This window comes from Danio aesculapii, chromosome 24 (genome assembly GCF_903798145.1).
Source record: "Danio aesculapii chromosome 24, fDanAes4.1, whole genome shotgun sequence".
Lineage (NCBI taxonomy): Eukaryota > Metazoa > Chordata > Actinopteri > Cypriniformes > Danionidae > Danio > Danio aesculapii.
In genome coordinates this window covers 16,747,133-16,769,351 of record NC_079458.1, presented here as the reverse complement: position 1 = coordinate 16,769,351, position 22,219 = coordinate 16,747,133, and the positions used below count along the sequence as shown (strand labels likewise).

Genomic DNA, 22,219 nt, shown 5'->3' with positions numbered 1-22,219 from the left:
ATATATATTCATTCAACTGTGTGTGTGTATACATACATAAAAAAAAATATATATATATATATATACATATATATATATATGTATGTATGTATGTATACACACACACAGTTGAATATATATATATAATTAATAATTTTTTTGCACTGTTGGTTAGTTGGTGCTAAATGTTTTATTTTAGTTGGTGCTAAACAAACTTATTGGATGGAAATCCTGCCCTCAATTAAATTGAGTTCATCCAACGAGTTATTTATTGAGTGTAAGAAACAGATTGTACTTTGAGTGTGTGTGTTCTATTCATTTTTGGATCATTTCACAGGTCTGGGGTCAGCTCTGAAGTGTCTGATTTTTGTATGCTTGAGATATTGTACACACGCACATGGAAATTTTCTAAATCTATCTGTGTTTTATCCAATCAGGTTAAAACACCTATATGTATGACACAGTTAATGACGTTATGCAAGAGTATAATTGTTGATATTTTGAGATTGTACGCAGAGCAGTCTACGAACTCATTGCGAGTGTTAAAGCTGGCTTCTGCTGATGAAACTGCAAACTATCTTCAGTAAACATCCTTTTTAATTCTTCTTCATCTAACAGACTGGTCATTTTTGGGTTAAACTGTAAAATATCCCTACAGTAGCTAACTGTCATTTCCTGGAGGAAAAATGACAATCACTATGTTTATGAAATATTTATAACACATATTTTCAGGCCTTAAACACAAAAGCAACTCAACACATTATCATTGTCACTTCTTTTAATAACAAACACTTCTTTCAAGTCGAAAAATACTTGTCTGCTCAAAGCTTGCTTAAGTATAGAATCTTTTCACTATTTTGTAACCAAAAAAAAAAGACAGAAACAAATAAGGTGTATACAAACGTAACATTCTTATCATACAGGTTGACATCTATTTGGTACAATTAACCAGAAAACCACGAACACAGGTCATCTTAACAGGATGGGATGACGCATTTACAATCACAGAGAGCATGTGGTTTCAAATCAAGCTAACACACAGGTAAACTGAGTTAATGAGTATCTTCAAACCCGAGAGCAAATCCCTTCGCAGGTATTCTGTGCGTCACAAAATATGCTCCATTACATCGTATGTAATTCGCAGGACAACGGTAAACAAAAGAACAGCACAGTCACCAGGGTAAAAGGGAGAACTGAAAAGAAATCCTTTTAATGGAATCCAACAGAGAAAATATATATGTACACACAGATATATATATAAAAATAAAGATCTGAGACACACATCATCTTTACCTCGTGACACTTCCCTTTACCCCATAACAGCATCCTGTTTTATCTCTTGCCTCTCTTGTTTCCAGCTGGTGGCTTTTTGAGCTGTAGCAGTGGGCCTCCTGCCCCGAAACCAGGATTTTGGGTGTTGGACACACCAAAAGTTAATCCAGCGGAAGCGTTGATGCCTGGGTTGCTGAAGTTGAAGCCGGACGTGTTGGAAGTTCCAAACCCTGCCAAAGAAAGATGCAGAGGGTAAAAATGACAGCTTTTTCTTCATTTTGATTTCTACAGACTAAAATGAGCATTTATCAAACAAAACTGCAAATTTAAAATTTTCAAACACTATGGCATGCAGCATTTGTCCTTAAGCATTCTAGGGGAAAATGATTTATACTCTTTAAGGCCTGATATACTCGGGTGAACATTTTACTGATCTTCATTTGGGGGCAATATCCATTCTATAAACTAAACTTTATATAGGAAAATGATTATTTAGAGCATTTATTTGCATTTAGAGCATTTATTTATGTACCATTTATTTGGTAAACTATCCCATGTCTTCAGACTTTAATATTAGAGGGAAAAAATTATAGAAAATATTTATGTATATACAGTTGGTCAGAATTATTAGCCCTCTTTTAAAATTTGAAATAATTTATATATTTTTTTCCCCCAAGTGATGTTTAACGATTTTTTTCAACACATTTCTAAACATAATAGTTTTAATAACTGATTTCTTTTATTTTTGTCATGATCACAGTAGACAATAATAATTTGCTAGATACTTTTCAAGATACTAGTATTCAGCTTAAAGTGCTATTTGAAGGCTTAAGTAGGTTAATTAGGTGAGTTCGGGTAATTAGGCAAGTTATTGTATAACGATGGCTTGTTCTGTAGACAATCAAAAAAATAATAATTAGCTTAAATGGGCTAATAATTTTGGCCTTAAATGTTTTTTAAAAAATTTAAAACTGCTTTTATTCTAGCCGAAATAAAACGAATAAGACTTTCTCCAGTAGAAAAAAATATTATCGGAAATACTGTGAAAATTTCCTTGCTCCATTAAATATCACTTGACAAATATTTTAAATAAATATTTCACAGGATGGCTAATAATTTTACCCTCATCTTTTACTCAAAACACAAAGCTATTAAATGACAAATGAGTACTTTCATAATAACAGCTGTACTGTACTGAAGCCGCCTGAGCTGCTAAAAGCTACATTAATGAATGAATAAATATCTTCTACAATTTTTTCTCGATGACTACGTTTACATGGACACTAGTAATCAAATTTTTTGCCTTAATCTGAATAAGACAACAATATGATTAAGGTGTTTACATGAGTTGCTTTTTGAATGTTCCTTTCATGATCCCGTTTTACATGTTATAGCACATAATTCGATTAACATCATTGTATCACCATGTTATCCACATTTCCTCTGGAGTTTCATGTAATTTCGAGTCTTTCCTTTTTAATTTGTCAACTTTAACTGACACTTTCACTTTCAACAAGAGTGTTGTTTTGATGGAATTTGATGCCGCACATCATATGGGGAAATAAAAACAAAAAAACTCCACGTTTTGCAGTGCAGGTGTCTGTTGTCCTTTACTGACTCAGTAGGTGCAGAGAATAGTGTCAAACAGCCATGTGTGTAGACTATACTGTCGCAAAATGGAAAATCCTACACGATGGTAATAGTTTGATTGCTGTGTTTACATGTTTGTACTGTAATTCAATAATGCGACTGAAAAAAAAATAAAAATAAAAAAATAAAATAAAATAAAATAAAATAAATAAAAAAATAAAAAAAATCGCTGTTTAGATGGTAGACTCTTAATCAGAGCATCGTCTTAATCGCATTAAAATCAGATTATTGGTGTCCATGTAAACATATTCAATGTTAAAGAGCATAAAGCAAGCAGTTTTACAGAAACAAAAACACTGGGTCTCATTCAGTAATAATTGCGCAAGTTTTTCATATTTATATGCACATTGAATTTCTCATTGACCCTGTAACATATCTAATTTTATGTAAGGTATACACAAGTTTATAAGGCCCAGGCGCACATGTTTACGGTACGTGTGGTAGAAGTTGTTCTTGTTTTTTTTTTTCGTAGATTTAGAATAAATTTAAGTATGAAAGTACGAAGGTACATACGGTTAGAGAATGCAACGTTTTACTCAGGTATTTCACCTTTACAGAGCAAACTGGAAAAGAATTGTCAATAAAGGTGGGGCCCCAGAGTCGCACCCACTTATTACATAGCCAATAGCAGCTCAAGAGCCAATTTCTTCCAACTTTTTTGTTGTTGTCCTGATTTAGATGGAAATGACATCACACCAGGTTTATCTATTACTTTGCTTGAAGTATACCGGGGCCTTTAAAGGGGAGCTGTTAGTAATGGTTAGTGTTGATGAAAGCTGGTAAGATTGAGGAGGGTGCTAACAAACACACCTGCGCTCAGGCTCCCTCCAGATGGCTTGCTAGAGGAAAACCCGAACGACAAACCTCCTGTCGCCACACCCCCGAACCCAGGGCCGCTACCAAACGCTGCCGAGAGACAGAGGGGGGGCATTTAGGTGTTGGGACTAAATATGGACTAGAAATGACCTCTCAGTCATGGGGCAGGGGATAGGGGAATGGGTGATGAGTTAAATCTGAGGGTAACTCAGAAAAATTCATGAAAGAAAAATAGGATTTGGGAAATGTGAAGAACATAACTGTCATACACAACCTAACCAATGACAAGTAATCTCTGCATTACTGCTACAAAGAATCGTTCACTCAAAAAATAAAACTGCCATCAAGTCACCAAATAAGGCATATATACTTGTTTTATATCAAATAAAATCATATATTACAATTTTTTGTTTTAAATAAAATGTTAATTGACCAATAACTATTATAAATTGATCTAACATTAGGTTTTACAGGGTTATAAACAACATACATATTAAATATGTTGCACGACAAACAATAAAATGACAAACTTAATCAAATCTAATTCAAACGATTATTAAAAACTACAATAGTATCTTTAATTATTCTAAAATAACACTATTACAATTCATTAATTTCTTTTTTTCCAATATAGTGACTTAGAGAAAATTATTAAGCTCCAAAAAGGGTCACAATAAAAGCACTTCGCTTGACCTGAACACTGTTGCCAGAATCTTCCAAAGCCAAATGATAGATTAATAAAGACAAAAATGGTAGAATCTGGATATCCAGGGATTCACGAATTAACCAAATTATGATTTGTTCACACAGTTCTATTGTAAATAATCCTTTCTTTGAATGTTATTGAACCAGTTCTGGTTCTTTAACCACTCAAAGTTGGGGAGTTTACAGCTCATTTTGAAAACAAAAACACTATTATCAGTGATTATTGACATCAGTTTTAGTTTGTTGCTCTCATAAATGTAAGCACCATCACACTGCTTTAGAAGACAGCTCATGAGTTGTACAAAACAATTTCATGGTGCTTTTACAGACATTTTTGAAGCTTACCAATTATAGTGTTGATTCATAAGCATACAACCAAATAAAGGCAGATTTTTGGGTGAACTATCTCTTTAAGAATGAGGCTGAAAGGCTTAAGAGTGCAGAGATGGAAAGGGAGAGGAGAGCTTTATTACAGGAAGTACCTCCAAGGCTGGATGAGCCCATGCTAGTGCCAATACCCGAGGAAAAGGGAGTGCCAAAACTGGCTCCCAAGGGCGCCTGTGGTCCTGGGATAAAAAAAAGAGAGTAGAGGAACTTACTCTCCTATATCAGATCTATATTAGCAATTAACATACGCATAATGAGATCGATCAAACAGTCCTGTGAGAGAAGCACATGCTTTGAAAGCATCTTTTGAATCAAATTCTTAAATAAAAGTGAGTTTTTTTTTCAAAGCTTAACATCTTTCTGCTCAATGTGATGTTGGATTAACAACTAGGCACTGTAACATAAAATAAAAACCTTATTTTTTTAAATATTAACTCCAATTCTAGTTTTGTTCGTACCTCTAAGTTACATTAATATGTTCCTATTTTAACTGATGTATTAAATCATTTATGTGAGAAAACTTACTTCTTTTCTAAACTCGTGTTACTTAATGTTCTAATGCGCTCCTGTCTCGTTTCCTTTTAGCTGGTTAAAATTTGATCAATTTTTAATTTAGAGATGCGATAAATCAACATCTCCAATGCAGTCTTTAATCCAATTCATTGACAAAAATCAATGGTTTGTCAGTCAAAAAGAAACAAAGACAAGGGCTTTTCTGAAGAAAACTGATTTATTGTCAATTCAAATTACATTAAACATGACAAACAGTGGAGGACAAACCAATTCCTAAGTAGTAGCTATGGCATTAACACTGTTCAAAACGAGTAAAGCCACTCCGTGCCAAAAACGCATTTCAAACAATGGTTAGGACTAAATGCTGTATCTAATTCAAAAGGCACACCATTTCATATGCATCAACAAGCATAGTCTAAATAAAAACAAACAAAAGAGTCAAAAAATTATAAGTTAGATTATATAATTCACTATGTTATCATTTGTAAACAACCCCCAATAAGCCCCATATGTGTTCCAAGGAATGGAAACGTATACCATGATTCAGACTTGTCTATAAACAGACACCCTGTGTAAGAGCTTTGATAAAAGTACCAACACACAAAAGCCACAACTTCCTAAAAGCATTTGTTAAAAACATGACATGCAGTAAAGTTCATTTGTTTATATAGTAGACTGGCGATTAAAAGCAAAAGAAAACCTATAAGATCTGAGATTCGCAATGGCCTGTAGTGAAAGTGCACAGAAAAAAAAAACCATAACCTGACTGATCTGACTCTCAATTTTCCCACAAAGCAGATGTGTTGCTTTCTTGTGTTCCAAATTGTAAAGGTGTTATAAAAGATACTACCACCTCTACTATTTGCATTATAACAGCCATGGTAGCAGAAGGTAGATTTAAAGAGACATTTCAGCCAAATATGAAAAGTTTCTGTTAATTTACTCATGCCATTCAAAAATCACAGGTATTCGTTTTGTTTTACCTCTATTAGGGTTGGGTCGATAGACGATGCCATCATCCATATCCGATGGCCGATAGACATCACAATGCTTATCAGGGATGTACCGCTGGATCGCATCTCACTATAGTTGTTAAACGTGATATTTATATAACTTGTCTCTAACGACTCTTCTGTCTTTTGAATCTATCAGGTAACATGTCACAGCGTCAGTACGCTGCTTCAATCTTTTGCTTTCACGCTTGTACTTCGTAATTTTAGCGAAAACTTCATACTGTTGGTTGGTTCCTGTTAACTGTGCACCTTTTTACCAACCAAGTTTGTCGGCGGCATTATAACGACACAGATCACTCTGCCTAGTCATGTCAGAGTCACGCGGGAAAAGTGATTGACAGGTGGAAATTTGTGTGTAACTTATCTTTATTTATTTATGATTTGGTAATGGGTAAACAAAGACCATGCGGGTCAGGTAGTTGAAACGGTAGGCTACAAATAATTAATTTGTTAAGAATTAATTATTCATAAATAATTAATTCACCGCCGCCTACGACAACGATGCCATCGTTCATCATGATGTTTCACATTAGACATTGTACGATGCCAAATTGGTCAACATCGCCCAACCCAAACCTCTGTGTTTTTTAACTCTCATAGTGACGGTGGATGTTGACTTGCATTTTATGCATAACCAACGACTGTAGTTTCAGCTAAAAATCTTTAATGCTCCACTCAAGAAAAAAATAATCAACATCTAATCTGGCTTTAGAGTGAGAAAATTAACAGAACTTTAATATTTCTGGATAAACCTATTTCTTTAAGCATGAAACAGCAGCTTTGGGCCATCGAAGGCCTAGAGTTACAAAAACTGCACTTCTGAATACTGAAGTTTGGCACAATCCTTCACTGCGGACCCTCAAAAGTCCCATAAAAGCAGCATGTTTACTCAAACGGAAGGCTGGAACACTGTAGCCCTTAAATAAAGTGAGAAAATAAACAACATCATCTTGTGTGCGTTTAAAATATTCATCTTTAACAGACTTCACTGCAGTGTCCTATAATAGCCACGTGTGTTTGGGCTGACACACACACACACATACAAACACACACATTAACTGTGCGACTAATTAAGCCATGCTATTGATTTAGCGCACTACTTATTTACAATTTGTTTAATATTCTAAAGCACCCACAACCGCCTAGACTTTATTAGGCACAAAGGCACAGTCCATTTCCAAAATATACTGTAGAAAAATGTACTGAAAAAAATTAGACAACACTAAATGTGAATGACAAACAGTCAAGTTTGATTTCGGCTAACAGATCACACTGATAAAGCCCTTTTATTGACTTATTTCTACGTCAATCACGACTGTCGTTTGAGTTCTTCTCTATAGACCGAGAACCCAGAACAAGACGACAAGCGCAAATGGATTCTGTGCCAGGGGAAGTGGAGCATCTAACACTATCTTCCACACCTCCGACCTGCTATTATTGCCAAGCAAGTCTCCCTGGAAACCACAATTGCAACCATGGTTACATACAGATGGAGGGTGTCACCAAAGCACAGAAACCTTCAAATCAAGAATAAAACACACACGAATTGTATCAGAATCACTAAGCTGTCCAACGAAATACAGTAAATTTGCCTCCTGATCAGTAGCATACACACACACTCCCTTCACATACTTATACATGCAAACCCTGTGGCAATCCAGTTCATTTAAATCATCGCAACCACAAAAGAGAATGTTTCAACTGGAGAATAAAACAGTCTAAAAAAATCATCTTTCCATCAAACCACTCAAGAAACTACTGTGTTAATGATTTTGATGCATGATAAAAGCCTGGAAAATCAACACGAGCAAACAACCTACACAACTTGATTGCTATTCTAATAGAACGAGATGTTACAATGCACATTTCCTATTTACTTTCAAGTTCAACAAAATATAAATAAAAATGATTATTAAAAAAAATAATAATAGTAATAATAATTTACTGACACTCATCGTTTCAATGTCGTCTGGATCTGGAAGAATCTCTGTAATCAATAAATAATTGCTTCTTGTTGACCTAGTAATATTTTTAAACTACATTCTTCAACATACATTATCTTTCTTTGTGTGTTCACCAAAGGAACTAAATTTAGGAAAAACTTGAGGGTCAGTAAAATGATGATTTCCATTTCTGGGTGAACTACTACTTTTACCATAGACTAGATTAGTTGTTGATATTTATACATTTATACAAGATTTAACAGATCACCCAAAAATGAAAATCTAGTCAACATTACTCACCCTCAAGTGGTCCCACACCAATATGAATTTCGTTTTTCTCTTAGGGTGCGTTCACATCTGTGGTTCAGTTCATTTGGTCCAGACCAGAACAACAAAGGATACACTGTAGCAGTTATCTGCCGTTTTTGGGTCCTTTTCACACCACACTGATTGCTTTGGTCCGAACCAGTTGAAAAAACCCAAAATGCAGTCATGTGACAAAATCCACATCACTCATTGGCCAGACGTTATTGAACAGATTTCCTAAACTGCTTTTTCATTGGTCAGAATTAACGTGTGGGAAAATGCCAATGAAACTCCTGCAAGTAAACAAACCGGCAGACACAAAATGTCGCTTTTACCATGGAGGGACAACTGCGCTGGCTGATTGTATCCCTGGTCATAGTATACTATATAGTTTGTATACATCACTTTGGACAAACTATACATTTCGCGAATGAAGCACAGCTGGAAATGTTTTAATGCATTGCAAATGGCGAGGGCGCATCGCGAGTCACTTTAGGAGGAGGCGTGAATTAATTTAGCTAAACTGCAACTTGGTCATCTTTTGGAAATTTTACCAACGATCCATCAGGTAATGTTTTTCCATCCCTCTCTCTCTCTCTCTTTGCTTAAAATTGTTGGTAAAGCGCTGTCAACAATTATTTTCCCTCTACATTGCATAATGCACAGCACATCGGCGTACGGCAGCTGGATTAGTCCAAACGGTGCTGTACTTTTTGCGGTTGGGTCTGTTTTAGTTCTGATCATATTCTCAACACAAACGAACAGCTCCAGGATTCATTTGAAAGCGTATCGAGACCACCTCTTCAAGAAGGTCTAGGTACGCTTTTTTAGTCCGTTTTTGGTGCACACTCGAGTACGAGCTACATTCACACCTGCCCAAACGAACCACACCAAGAGGGAAAACAAACTCAAGTGCGATTCAACCGAACTGAATAAGGCAGGTGTGAAAGCACCCTTAAACACAAAACATATTTTGAAATGTTGTAAACGTGTAACTATTACCATTTATCTAGAGCAGTGTTTCTCAACCATGTTCCTGAAGGACCACTAGCTCTGCAGAATACCTTTATCTCCTTAGCCAAACACACCTGATTCAGATCATCAGCTCATTAGCAGAGACTGAAAGAACTCTAATGGGTGTAACAACGGAGACATTCAAAATATGTAGTGTTGGTGGTCCTCCAGGAACATGGTTGAGAAGCACTAATCTAGAAGACACTAGCTACCGGTTTTCAACATTCTTCAAAAAAATATTTTCCTTCATGTCAAACAGAAGACACTCAGGAACAAGTGGAGGGTAAATAAATGATGACCGAATTGCTTATTCTGTCTTTTAAAACATGTGACTATGAAAACTATTCAACAATAGTCAGTTTAGTACAAAATCAACAGAGGGCGCCATCTAGGGTTGCGTATCTTTTAGGGTTATTTCGATACCCGTGCTAAATCGATACTTTTGAGCCACAAAATTATGGTGGATAACTCTAGAAAAATCTTTTATTTGACAATTTTTTAAATAAATTTTAATTGAACAAATTAATTAAAGTTTAAAGTATAAAGCAATTTTTATTGCATTAATATATTTCTTTTGATCATGTTTGTTAGCATTACTCGCACTATGCAATTAACATTACATTAACTTACTAAGCTGTAAAAAGGCTGTCATCATAATCAGTGAACACCTTTTGTCCAGGGTTGGGGCTTGTGACTACGTTTACATGGACATCATAATGATTTGCTTTAATCTGAATAAGACAATAATATGATTAAGGTGTTTACATGAGTTGCTTTTTGAATGTTTTACATGTTATAGCACATAGACTGATTAACGTCATTGCGTCACCATACTATCCAAATTTCCTCCGGAGTTTCATGTAATTTCGGGTGTTTCATTTTTAATTTTTCGACTTTAACCGCAGTTCGACAGTTTCACTTTCATTCAGCAACATGTTGATCATGCCCCGGTGACAAACTGAAGTATTGAATGAGAATATGTTTTAAGGACTGGTGGAAGACTGTCATTTTATTTTAATAGAATTTGATCCCGCACGCCGAATGGAAAGAAAAACCTCCACAGTTCTTGACACTGGTGTCTATGGTCCTTTAAAGTAATCAAAAATTGCTGTTTAGATGGTAGACTCTTAAGTATTGTCTTAATCATATTAAAATCAGAGTACTCGTGTCCATGTAAACGTATACGGTGAAAGTGGCCGATATAAAAGATGATTGATTCCCTGCACCCAAGTGTTTCATTAAGTTTGACGTGTTCCCCTTTTTACGTGCAACTTTTGTAAAGCATCTGCTTCATGTTGCTGTGCCCGAATCCCTGCTTGCAAAATATAGTCATATTTTAGAACGCTTAGTTTAAGCAAATTTGATGAACGTGAACATGCGCGTTGACGACTCTGAAGGGAGTCGCTACTCGCTCACCGGATGTGCTGTACTGCGTGTGTTGTCTACATGCGTGCATTTCCTAATCAACAAGAACAATCGCCTAACATCACCGACGGTGTCCGTAACCCTCAAAGTTGTTTAGAATTAAATGTTTAGAGAATGTGTGACACAACATATACCTATGTGTGCCCTTGATGTACCACTTGATGCTTCTTACATCCTTGTTGCAGCACCAGTGGGACTGAAATTCATATGCAGATTAGGTCCGGCCCATAACGGTTACATTTCAGTACCAAACCCTAGCGCTTCCATCTGAAAAAAATATGGAATAACTAAATGTGTTCCTGTCCTGAGAAGTGACAATCGCTCCAGCACATCAAGTTCATCAGCAGTATTTCACCTATTTCCTCGATCACCACCACCAAAAACAAACATATTGCTCAGAAAGCCTCAGCCACCATGGTCGTGTGGGCAGAAAAGTGTTTGTTGGCACTTCACATGATCAATTTTCACATCTACTATGAGGAAATATAGTAGGTTTAGTAGATAATGTTACAAACTGGAAATTAATGTCAAAGTGTTTCAATCTGTGTTTCAGGTGTGATTTACTCTACAGAGTGGCTACTTAGTGTAGTGACGGCTACATTAGTGCTGTCGAAAAAAAAAAATCAGAGATCAAACCCTATCTATAAACACGATATTGTGTGCCACTCAAAACTTAAATCCACCCATATAAAGCACAAACAGACTGTCTCATTAAGATATGGAATGTGCCCTTGGTTAAAACTTGTGGGCTCTATCTATAAAAAAAAAGAAAAGCAAACGATGCATTTGCTTTCCTGATAAAACAAGAGAGATAAGAACGAAAATGGAAGTCAGGCAGGACAGTCAGCATCTAAAAAAATCTCACCACACACTAGTTGGCACACGAAGAGTCACACGATGTGTATTAAAAGAACCCTGTAGCTCCATATCAAAAAAACAGACATGGCACTGACTGAATTTATGGTTTATTTTTGAATTATTCTGCTCTATCTGCCTTTCTCCACCGTTCCCCCCTCCCCTCGTTCTTTCTATTCCTTATTATTCTATCAGTCAAGAGGTCTAGAACTTGAAGGCGGTCAGACCTGGAGCCGGCTGCTGCTGCTGAGTGAGCGTGGCAGCCATGGCTACGGCTGCTGCATTGGGAACGCTGCCGAAGGGGGCGGGGCCTGTGGTGACACGCGGCGAACTCTGCCATTTCTTGCCAGCAACTCGTTTCGACTCGAAGACATCGGTGGAGTCCTCGAGGAAGGCTCGTCTGTAGCCCAGGTACTGATGCTTTAGAGTCTGCAGAGAACAAAAAAAACAATTGTTCAAATTATTCAAATAATGCTGGGTTTTTTGCCGTTTTGCTTTTGTTTTGAGAGGACAGCATATTGGCAGAAATTGAAGTAGAAGAGTAAGGGAGGACAGGATCAGGAAAGGCTCATGTGTTGTAACCTCAGAGCAGTTTTGCTACAGCACAATGATCACTAGACCATCTGCACCAACAATTATGGTTTCAAGAGTTTACACTTAGCTAATGCTTGAAAAAGTAAAAACGTTGTTGGCAAGCTGTCCCGGGAGAGAGCCAGGAGACTGGAGGGAGAGAGGGGAGTCTGAGCTTAGGTAGGTCTTGAGAACTTCCCTGCTATTGGATTAGGAAGAAGTCAGGGTGGAAGGGGGGTTGTCAAAAAACAAGGATGACAAAGGTATGGAAGGCGGACTTTTTAAATGCATTTAAATGTGTCTGATTGGTTGGTTAGTGATTGACGATGCAAGACCAGCTGTGGTCAATCAAAGCATGTGATCCTTTTGAAATTTGTTTATAAAACTTTCCTTAATTTTATGAAGAAACCTGAATGTATTGTGCTTAATTCATCGGTGTATTTTAAACTGAGGTCAGAAATATTTATCATTTAAAGCGTTAACGCATTCAAATATTACAATCTGCAATTACTTACTGTTTCAAATGATAGTCCAATGCATTTACTGTTCCAATTCAGTTTAGAGATTTTTCAATGGTTACAGGTTTCCAACATTCGTCAAAATATCTCCTTATGAATTATGTTCAACAGGAAAAACAAATAAGAAAAAACCCCAAACTGGTTTGTAACAGGTTAAAGGGGAGTAAATTTTCATTTATGGGTGATCTATCTCTAGGAGTCAAAAACGAGATGTTCCACTTGCGAATTTAGATGGATAGAAAGCTTATTACGCAAGCATTTAATGTAATGATTCAGCAAACCTCTTTGAAATCAAAACGTCAATCTCATATTAGTCAGTGTAAGATATATATTTACAGTGCATCCGGAAAGTATTGATAGCGCTTCACTTTTTCCACATTTATTTATGTTACAGCCTTATTCCAAAATGGATTCAATTCATTTATTTCCTCAAAATTCTACACACAATACCCCATAATGACAATGTGCAAAAAGATTTTTTTTAAATTGTTGCAAATTTATTAAAAATAAAAAACGTAAAAAAAAAAAAAATCACATGTACATCAGTATTCACAGCCTTTGCTCAATACTTGTTGATGCACATTTGGCAGCAATTACAGCCTCAAGTCTTTTTGAATATGATGCCACAAGCTTGGCACACCTGTCTTTGGGAATTTTTGCCCATTCAGTTGTGAAGTCACTCCATTGATATTTTGGTGGTGTGCTTTGGGTCATTGTCCTGCTGGAAGATGAACCGTCGCCCCTGTCTGAGGTTAAGAGCACTCTGAAGCAGGTTTTCCTGACTAAGGCCCTTCTCCAGGATCACTCGACTTAGATGGCTGCTCAACTCTAGAAAAAAGTCCTGGTGGTTCCAAACATCTTCCATTTATGGATGATGGAGGCCACAGTGCTCATTGGAATTTTCAAAGCAGCAGAAATTTTTCTGTAACCTTCCCCAGCCTTGTGCCTCGAGACAATCCAGTCTCGGAGGTCTACAGACAATTCCTTTATCTTCATGCTTGGTTTGTGCTTTGACATGCACTATCAACCCTGGAACCTTATATAGAGAGGTGTATGCCTTTTCAAATCATGTCCAATCAACTAAATTTACCACAGGTGAACTCCAATTAAGCTGCTGAAACATCTCAAGAATGATCAGTGAAAACAATGTACCTGAGCTCAATTTAGAGCTTTACAGCAAAGACTGTGAATCCTGATGTACATGTGATTTTTCATTTATTATTATTTTTTTTATTTTAAATAAATTTGCAACAATTTCAAAAAATCTATTTTCACATTGTCATTATGGGGAATTTAATCCATTTTGGAAAAAGGCTTTAACATAAAAAATGTGTAAAAAAAAAAAAAAAAGTGAAGCGCTATGAATACTTTCCGTATGCACTGTATGTGCACAAAACAAATTACTCCAATCTGTATAAAAAAATGAATAATTAATGATACAATTTTTTTTAAAGCTTGTTAACAAAGGGAAATCTTATTCTTAGGGGATAGTGACAAAATTTATATTTTGGAGCTGCACTGTGAAATTAGGATTCTTGCTTTAAATATGCATAAGATACTGTGGTATATAAACTGCTATTACACCTAATAAATTACTAATATCATTTATTTATAACATGAATAGTCAAATTAAAAATATTATTATAATTAGTAACCTAATGCTTTTAAAAAATGAAGCACTATTGAAACACTCGCACTTATTATTTTGACCCGGAAACCCCTTTGTATATTTGGTAATCATAAGTATTTGATAATCTGTCATTTATAATCATAACTGACTAAAAAAACAACATTTACAATGCAACAAAAAAAAAATTTGTTCATAACTTACCTTAACATTCTCATGAACTCCCTGCAACTGAGCAGCAAGCGCAACAAATGTCTGGTAGAGCTTCTGCATGGCCATCGACAAATCTACATGACAGAGGATATAATAAAGTTAAGTGAATATCAGAGCTAACATGTGACAGTGCTTTGTTTAGTTGTGGATTACAAACCTTGAGGGGTGATGTGGGAGCCACTGCTCTGAGTGGTCAGATGATTCTCCAGTTCTTCAATCTGCTGACGGTACTGCTGTAACTGCACTTCAAACTGCTCCACCAGTGCCCGGAAATAGCTGGAAGGAAAGATGGAGTGTGCATTAGTGCCATCAGTTACTTACTGCTTATCAATGGAAGTAATAGCGCACAAGTTTACACTCACTCTGAAGGTGCTGTGTTTTCATGTTGGAGTCCAGGTGGGGTCTTCTGGGTGCGAAGTGCAATATCAGCATTTTTCAATTCCTGAATGAAGAAAAAGACAGATTACAAGACTGAACAATACTCTGGGAAGTGATGAAGATGGTTCAAAAGACACGTTTTTTCTAACCTGAGAAGTTTCCAGCTTCAGTTTATCTATGGAGAGTGAATTTCTCTGGAGCCCGCTGGCACAGATAGACAGGAGCTGTCTGAGCATCTTAATGTCCTCTTGAACTTTGAGAATGGGTTTAGAGGACATTCTGCTGATCTCCTCCTGGACTTGCTTCTGTTCCTTGACAAATTTCCTATGGTAAAATCAGGCGCGTGATCAGTCAAAGACAAAAAAAAGTAGACGTCTGATACATTCATATATGAATTAATTAGCATATGGATTATATAATTATTTTGGATAATCCTTTTGCAACCACACACAAAAAAAGAGTAGAAGTACAAACTTGAACATGACCTGGATGTTTTTCATTCACACACATTCAACTGTAACTCTCACATACTGCCTTTCACCAACTATCCTGTTTGTGATGCAGCCATATTCCGAATGAGTTATTGAATCACTGACTCAAAATATTTGTTTAAAAACAAATGAGATGCACAAGGGTTTTCAATGACTTTGATTATAACTTCTTTTTATTGGCAAGACTGGAAAAAAGTATTTAATATTGTGTCTAAAAAGTAACTCAGTATTATCATTAAGGAAAGGGCCGGTATAAGATTTTGACGGTATGATAATCTTGGATAAAAATAATCACGGTTCCATGGTATTGGGATTACAGTCTCTAAAATTTGCTCTTTTAAAAAATTTAAAAACTGTTTTCCCCATTAAACACAATATAATGTATTTTAAGAAACCATTCTAATATTTTTGAACAGTAAACATGTCAGGCTAAATAATTAAAACAAATCATTGACTTCATTTCTGGATATACAGTAAGCCACTGCAGTGTTCAGATCTATAACATGCTTGGATGTTGGTTTATAAGCAGTGTTGGGGGTAACGCTTTACAAGTAATTTGAGTTACGTAAAAATATAACTTTCAAAGTAATAAGTAGCGCATTACTTAAAAAAAAATATATATTTGAGTTGCATTTTTTAAAATGTAATGCAAGTTACTTTTTGGTTTAATTAATGAATTAATTAATTAATTTTATTTAAAGGGCGCATAGGTTACCCCTTTTTTTTTTTTTTTAAATATAAGTCTTTTGTGTCCCCAGAATGTGTCTGTAAAGTTTCAGCTCAAAACACGCATCAGATTATTTATTATAGCTGTTTGAAGTGTCAATATTATAGCGGGAAAAAAGGTTTTGCTTTTTTTTGTACTGGCGCTTTAAGGCTAGTCCTCCCGCCCACCGTTCCCACGTGCCTGTCAGCAATCGCCGCCCTCAGGAAGCAGATCTCACATAACGTGTGTGAGAAATACTACAGTAAGAACTTTAACAATCACTATTTGATGCATTTTTTTTTGTGGATTTGCAACAATGAGTCACACACACAATGTCATTAAAGTTCACGCACACTCACACGCACACAACACATAGCTCACACACAGCACACATACACAGACCGAGAGAGAGAAGAGAGAGCAGGAGAGAGAGAGAGAGAGGGAGAGGAGAGAGAGAGAGAGAGAGAGAGAGAGAGAGAGAGAGAGAGAGAGAGAGAGAGAGAGAGAGGAGAGAGAGAGAGAGAGAGAGAGGGAGAGAGGAGAGAGGAGAGAGAGAGAGAGAGAGAGAGAGAGAGAGAGAGAGAGAGAGAGAGAGAGAGAGAGAGAGAGAGAGAGAGAGAGAAGCTTTGCACTCGTTTTGCACGCATGTGACATGATACTGGTAATATGCACTGCTGTATGGATATCTCTTGTATGTATATCAATAACCGGGATTGAAGCATCTTCTTTTATAATTGTGCTGACACGCGCTGTGCTGATTAAGTGCATCTGAAGTGAATCGCTGTAATTCATTACACACGTGCTCTGTTTTAAAACATTTTAAACATGTAAAACTCACTTTTGATCACATTTGATGATGATTGATGATCCTAGCGAACTAAACACACCTTTTATTCTCGGCTGCTTTGCGCTCGTCCTGTCTTGATTATATGATTATACACGTGACTACCGGACATGTTAATGCGCGCAGCTGTCAATCAATATTGGTGGGCGGGGGGACCGCTCTCCTACGTAAAGTTGCGGTCGAACTGAAAACAGCTCCAATTGGTCCACCGTCTTTATGTTGTTAAATTTGAAAAAAAAAAAAGAACTGGGTGTGTTTATTTCACCCCGATATGACAGTTTATACACTATACTTACCCACATTTCTGTTTAAACAGCTTGAAAAGTAAATTTTTCAGGCAAACAGGCAAACAGTACAAAGGCAAACAGTACAAAAATAGCAAACACATTGCTTTAAACTTTCATTAATCTCTATATACACCAAGTGTAGCTCTGGGGTCAGGAAATTCTCAGATACCATTATCATATGTTTTTTTTTTTAAAGGTAAATTTAGGTGTAGGTTATACAGTGCGTTGTTAAGTGCAGAGCTCCTCTATTTAAAAAAAAAAAAAAGAAGAAAAAAACAAGTTCTGAAAGAGATCAAGCCTTAGCCAGGTAATAAAAATAACAGAACCCATTACTTACTCGACTAACGCAACTAGTTAATTTTTTGAGTACCACCTCAATATTGTAATGCATTACTTTCTAAAGTAACTTTCCCCAACACTGTTTATAAGAGATTTGTTTTTCAGATGTTTGCTGAATCCATGGGTTGACAAGTAATGTTTTGTAACAAACATGTAAAAAAAAAAATTTGAAAAAAATAAAAATAAAAAAAAATAAAAAAAAACTTTCATATTCCATAGGAACAGTATAACAAACTTTGTGGTTTTAAAACATTAACTTTTCCAAACCACGGTAAACCTTGAAACCAGTTATCATCCCATGCCAAATTGTCATATTTTTTGTTAAACTATTGAATAAAATTGACTTTACATTTTTGTTCAAGCTCATGTGTTGATGTCAATGGCTTGTATGACATTACAACATCGCATAAAATACCTAATTACTATTATATATACTATATTTTTTGGTTTTCATTAATTGATTTAGTGTCATTCATAGCACTTAATAAGCTTCATCACACAGTAAAGGGTTTTGGATTCTCAAAATGTGTATGTATTTTTTTTTTTTTGACACACCATGTCAGCTTGCGCATCATTAAAACAACAACTTATTATTGATGATAAATATTGCACACCCCTAAATATAGGGCAAGACTTAAATTTATCAACTGGTAATGGATAACCTATATGCTGAAAGTTGTCTACTTACTGAAAATTGTCCACATCTTGACAGATCGGAGCTGGCAGGTTTTCATCTTTAAGGGCTTTACTGTCCCTGTAGAGATCAACATCAGAGTAAGAACAAACACAATAAACACTAACGAGTCAGAGGTAACAGTGGTGTGGTTCTTACTCAGGTCTGGTGCTGGACAACTTGTCTGTGTTCTTTTCAGAGGAAGTACTGAAGTCTACTCCACCCAGGCCGAGACTGGGTGCAGGAGCTGAGGTGGCTGCGACAGAGGTAGAGACTAAACCGCCCAGACTCAGAGGTCCACCTAAAGTGGACTGTCCCAAACCTGAAACACACATTAAATGAGCAAAAACACAAGTTAATTTATCACTAGTTAATCAATGCATAAATTAATGACTAGTTAAAATTAATTCAACTATCATAGAGGGGTAATAAGGCTGACCTGTCAGGGTGGGGTTAGAGAAAAGACTCGAACCAAAGGAGAAACCTGATGCAGGAGCAGAGGAGGTGGCTGCCGCTGGTCCTAAGTTGAGGGAGAAGCCAGTGGAGCTGGTCTGAGGAACTGTGGAGGTGAGGACGGATCCCAGAGAGAGGCCTGTAGCCGCAGGTGCAGAGGCGGTGGTGGTGGTCAGAGAGAAAGGTGTAGCCGAGGCCGCTGGCTTTCCAAAGCCCAAGCTGAAGCCAGTGGAAGCAGCGGTCGAGGTGGTAAGACTTCCTATGAACAGGCAAAGAGACAGAGAGTTTTGAATTGGCTTTCAGATAAGCTGATTTCAGGGCAAAACCATATCAAAAAGCCTTTTAGAAATATTACTTCTCTATAATAACACTAGAAAGACATCAACAGCAATAAATAATACATATTAGTTTTCTTCACGATACTGGAATTTGATACCAACTGGTACGTAAACGTAAAAAATGTCCATTTCCCATTAACATTTAAGCTCGTCCTTAAACAGCGCTGATTTGCCATTGGTTTCACGTGCTCAACAGATATGACTGTGATTGGCCGTGAAGGTCTTCAGTTCACTGAACTCACCGCTGTTTACTCAGTTTAACCACAGATACAGGGACACTGGAGCATTTTAAAGCAGTGAAGATGGCTTGTATGTCAGCTTATAAACAGACCAGCTGATCGCCGCAGCTTTAAAACACTCCAGTGTCCCTGTACATGTTTTTGCACTCAGTAAACAGCGCTGAGCTTAGTGAACTGATGACCCTCACGGCCAATCACAGTCATTTCTGTAGAGCACTGGTGAACACAATGGCAAAACAGTGCTGATTAAGAATGAGCTCAACTGTTACTGGGAAATGAACGTTTTTTTAAATTTCTAAATTTTATTACCGATTGGTAGGCGGTTCATTCCGCTGTGGCGACTCCAGATTAATAAAGGGATCAAGCCAAAAAGAAAATGAATGAATGAGTACCGATTGGTATCAAATTCCAGTATCGTGACAACCCTAACACATAAGATGAAATCCTAAACCTCATTAAACATTTATGTAATTTGAAACTATGTAAAATAATTATATATTAGTCAAAACAAATAATAAAGTAATATTAAACAAGATAAAAGAAAAGATCAGAGAGTCTAGGAAAACCCAGCTAAGTGAGACGGAGTCATTTTAAACATGTAAACTCATTAAAGCTTAAAACTCTAATGACATTTAAAAAATGTGGTTCAAAGACGAGATCTCCCATCTTGGTTTCTTGCACCAAATAAAAATAACAAAAGCTTATAAACATTTCAATTAAACAGGACATACTCAAACGTAAGAGTAAATTAAATAGTTTTTTATTGCTTACCTAACGAAAGGCCACTAGTGGATGCAGCAGCAGCCGCTAAGTGTTAAACAGATTGTAAATCAAAAATGAGAATTAACCATGACAATTTTATTATTAATCTATCAAACTGCAACATTAGGGAGTGTTTTCAGCATAAGAGCAGTCAGAAACCTGGGGCAGGTGTGCTCAAGCTGAATCCAGTTGTTGGTTTCTGTGCAAATAAACTGGACCCAAATCCCAATGTGGAGGTGGTACTGGTGGCAGCGGCTGCCGGTGTGGAGGTCTGTGCCCCGAAACCTCCAAATGAGAACCCACCTGTGCCTGCAGCAGGTGTGCTGAAACAGATATTAAAAACATTAAACAAATATATAATACTAAAATTATTACCAACAGCTAACATAAATATACATTTTATACACATAAATATCCATTTTATTAAAAATGCATTAAAAAAAAATCAAATAGACACAGGAAGTACTTTTATATTGTGGACAATTGTGTGCACTTTAGTCAAACATTGAAAGCAAATAGAAAATGACACCAAATTAGTTATTCATTTTTGCGGATTTAATTACGAACAGACATTTAGTAAATACTTAAGTAACCATTTAAAAAGTAAAAGCGAAACAAACACAAAAAGTTTGAAATACAAACAACGCAATGTTACGACCCAATCACTTCAGGTTGATTTTAAGCTAGTTTTAGAAGTATTAAAACAGAACGTAACACTGAACGTCTACATATAAGCAGCACCTATATTCTACTGAGGTAAAGTTGGTTTTATATTCGCACATTCGTTCAGTGACAACTTGTGACATGCTACCTTTATTGTTTCCCATGGTACTTTGAATATTCTGTCTGAAATCACATGCAAGTATGACTTCAAAACAACATTAGCTCAATTTATTTGATTGGTAACAGTGTTGTACTTTGATAGTCATCGACTGCTTAAATGACTTCACAATGTAGAAAACAATACTGAAGAAGAACGTCTGAATGTGTGAATATAAACTTTACCTCAATCTTTACACTATATAACTGCAGGTTAACTATGTTTATATATAATCATTCTGACTGGTAAAAGCTATTATTTACTAGTTAATTAATTAGAGTTAACAGTAACTAATAAAATTATGATAACTAATAATAATTTTAACTTTTCTGAATGTGATTGTAATGCAGTAATGTGCGCTTTTTGTGGAGCTGCTTTGAAACAATAAATCCTCATACCTGGTCGCAGCTCCAAATGAAAACCCTCCTCCTCCAGCTGCTGCTGCTGGTGGTGCTCCGGTGGTCCCGAGCGTAGTTGTGCCGAAGTTAAAGCTAGACATTCTGGACTTGAATCTGCAAAACTTGAAAATCAGAATCAAGCGGGTCTGACCTCGTGGAGGCCCGAAACACACTGCTTACGACATAAGGTGCATAATAAAAGACACTATCAAGAAATTCTGGAGGGTATGAAGAAAATGTGGACGAACAACTGTAAACGACGAAAAAGGGGTCTAATGTAGTACTTTTAAAATAACAAAAATCCGTTTCAAGGTATTAAAAATATTGCAGCTCAATGCTTTGCGCGCACAATGTCCTCTTCGTCTGCTTCCTGTCTGTAAAATTCAAACATTTTTTGTTCATCCACATTGCCACCTACAGGTTTGGAAGATCCATACCATGTTTCATGCACATTTCTCGAGACAATTGCATTTCTCTCTCTAGTTTAATTTTTTTTTATTTGCCTTTCAAAAACACAACAATTTAGGCCAATCTCAAATTCCAACACAATCTTCAACATACCGTGCAGACATCAAACATAAGCTTTGTAAGGTGTTAAATAAAACCATATTTTTGAAACAAATCATAACATTTGTTTAGCCTTCTCACCCGACATTATTTTTAAAGCCTCAGATGGCAAACTGTG

General features: G+C 36.3%; 1 protein-coding gene across 3 annotated transcripts; it reads right to left on the bottom strand.

Moving 5' to 3' along the window:
* Positions 1–739: 739 nt before the first annotated feature.
* Positions 740–21,900, bottom strand: nup58 (nucleoporin 58). 3 transcript variants are annotated; one of them, XM_056450247.1, is made up of 14 exons: positions 21,535–21,900; positions 20,476–20,639; positions 20,326–20,361; positions 18,964–19,236; positions 18,684–18,846; positions 18,540–18,605; positions 15,334–15,508; positions 15,169–15,248; positions 14,964–15,082; positions 14,798–14,880; positions 12,106–12,307; positions 4,905–4,988; positions 3,712–3,807; positions 740–1,481 (listed from the first exon to the last, which is right to left on the bottom strand). In XM_056450247.1, the coding sequence occupies exons 1-14, from the start codon at positions 21,633–21,635 to the stop codon at positions 1,312–1,314; spliced, it is 1,812 nt and encodes a 603-aa protein (XP_056306222.1). In that variant the 5' UTR covers positions 21,636–21,900; the 3' UTR covers positions 740–1,311. The 3 variants fall into 3 exon arrangements, with proteins under 3 accessions (XP_056306222.1, XP_056306223.1, XP_056306224.1); XM_056450248.1 differs by lacking the exon at positions 3,712–3,807; XM_056450249.1 differs by lacking the exons at positions 3,712–3,807; positions 4,905–4,988.
* Between the last annotated feature and the right edge of the window lie 319 nt (positions 21,901–22,219).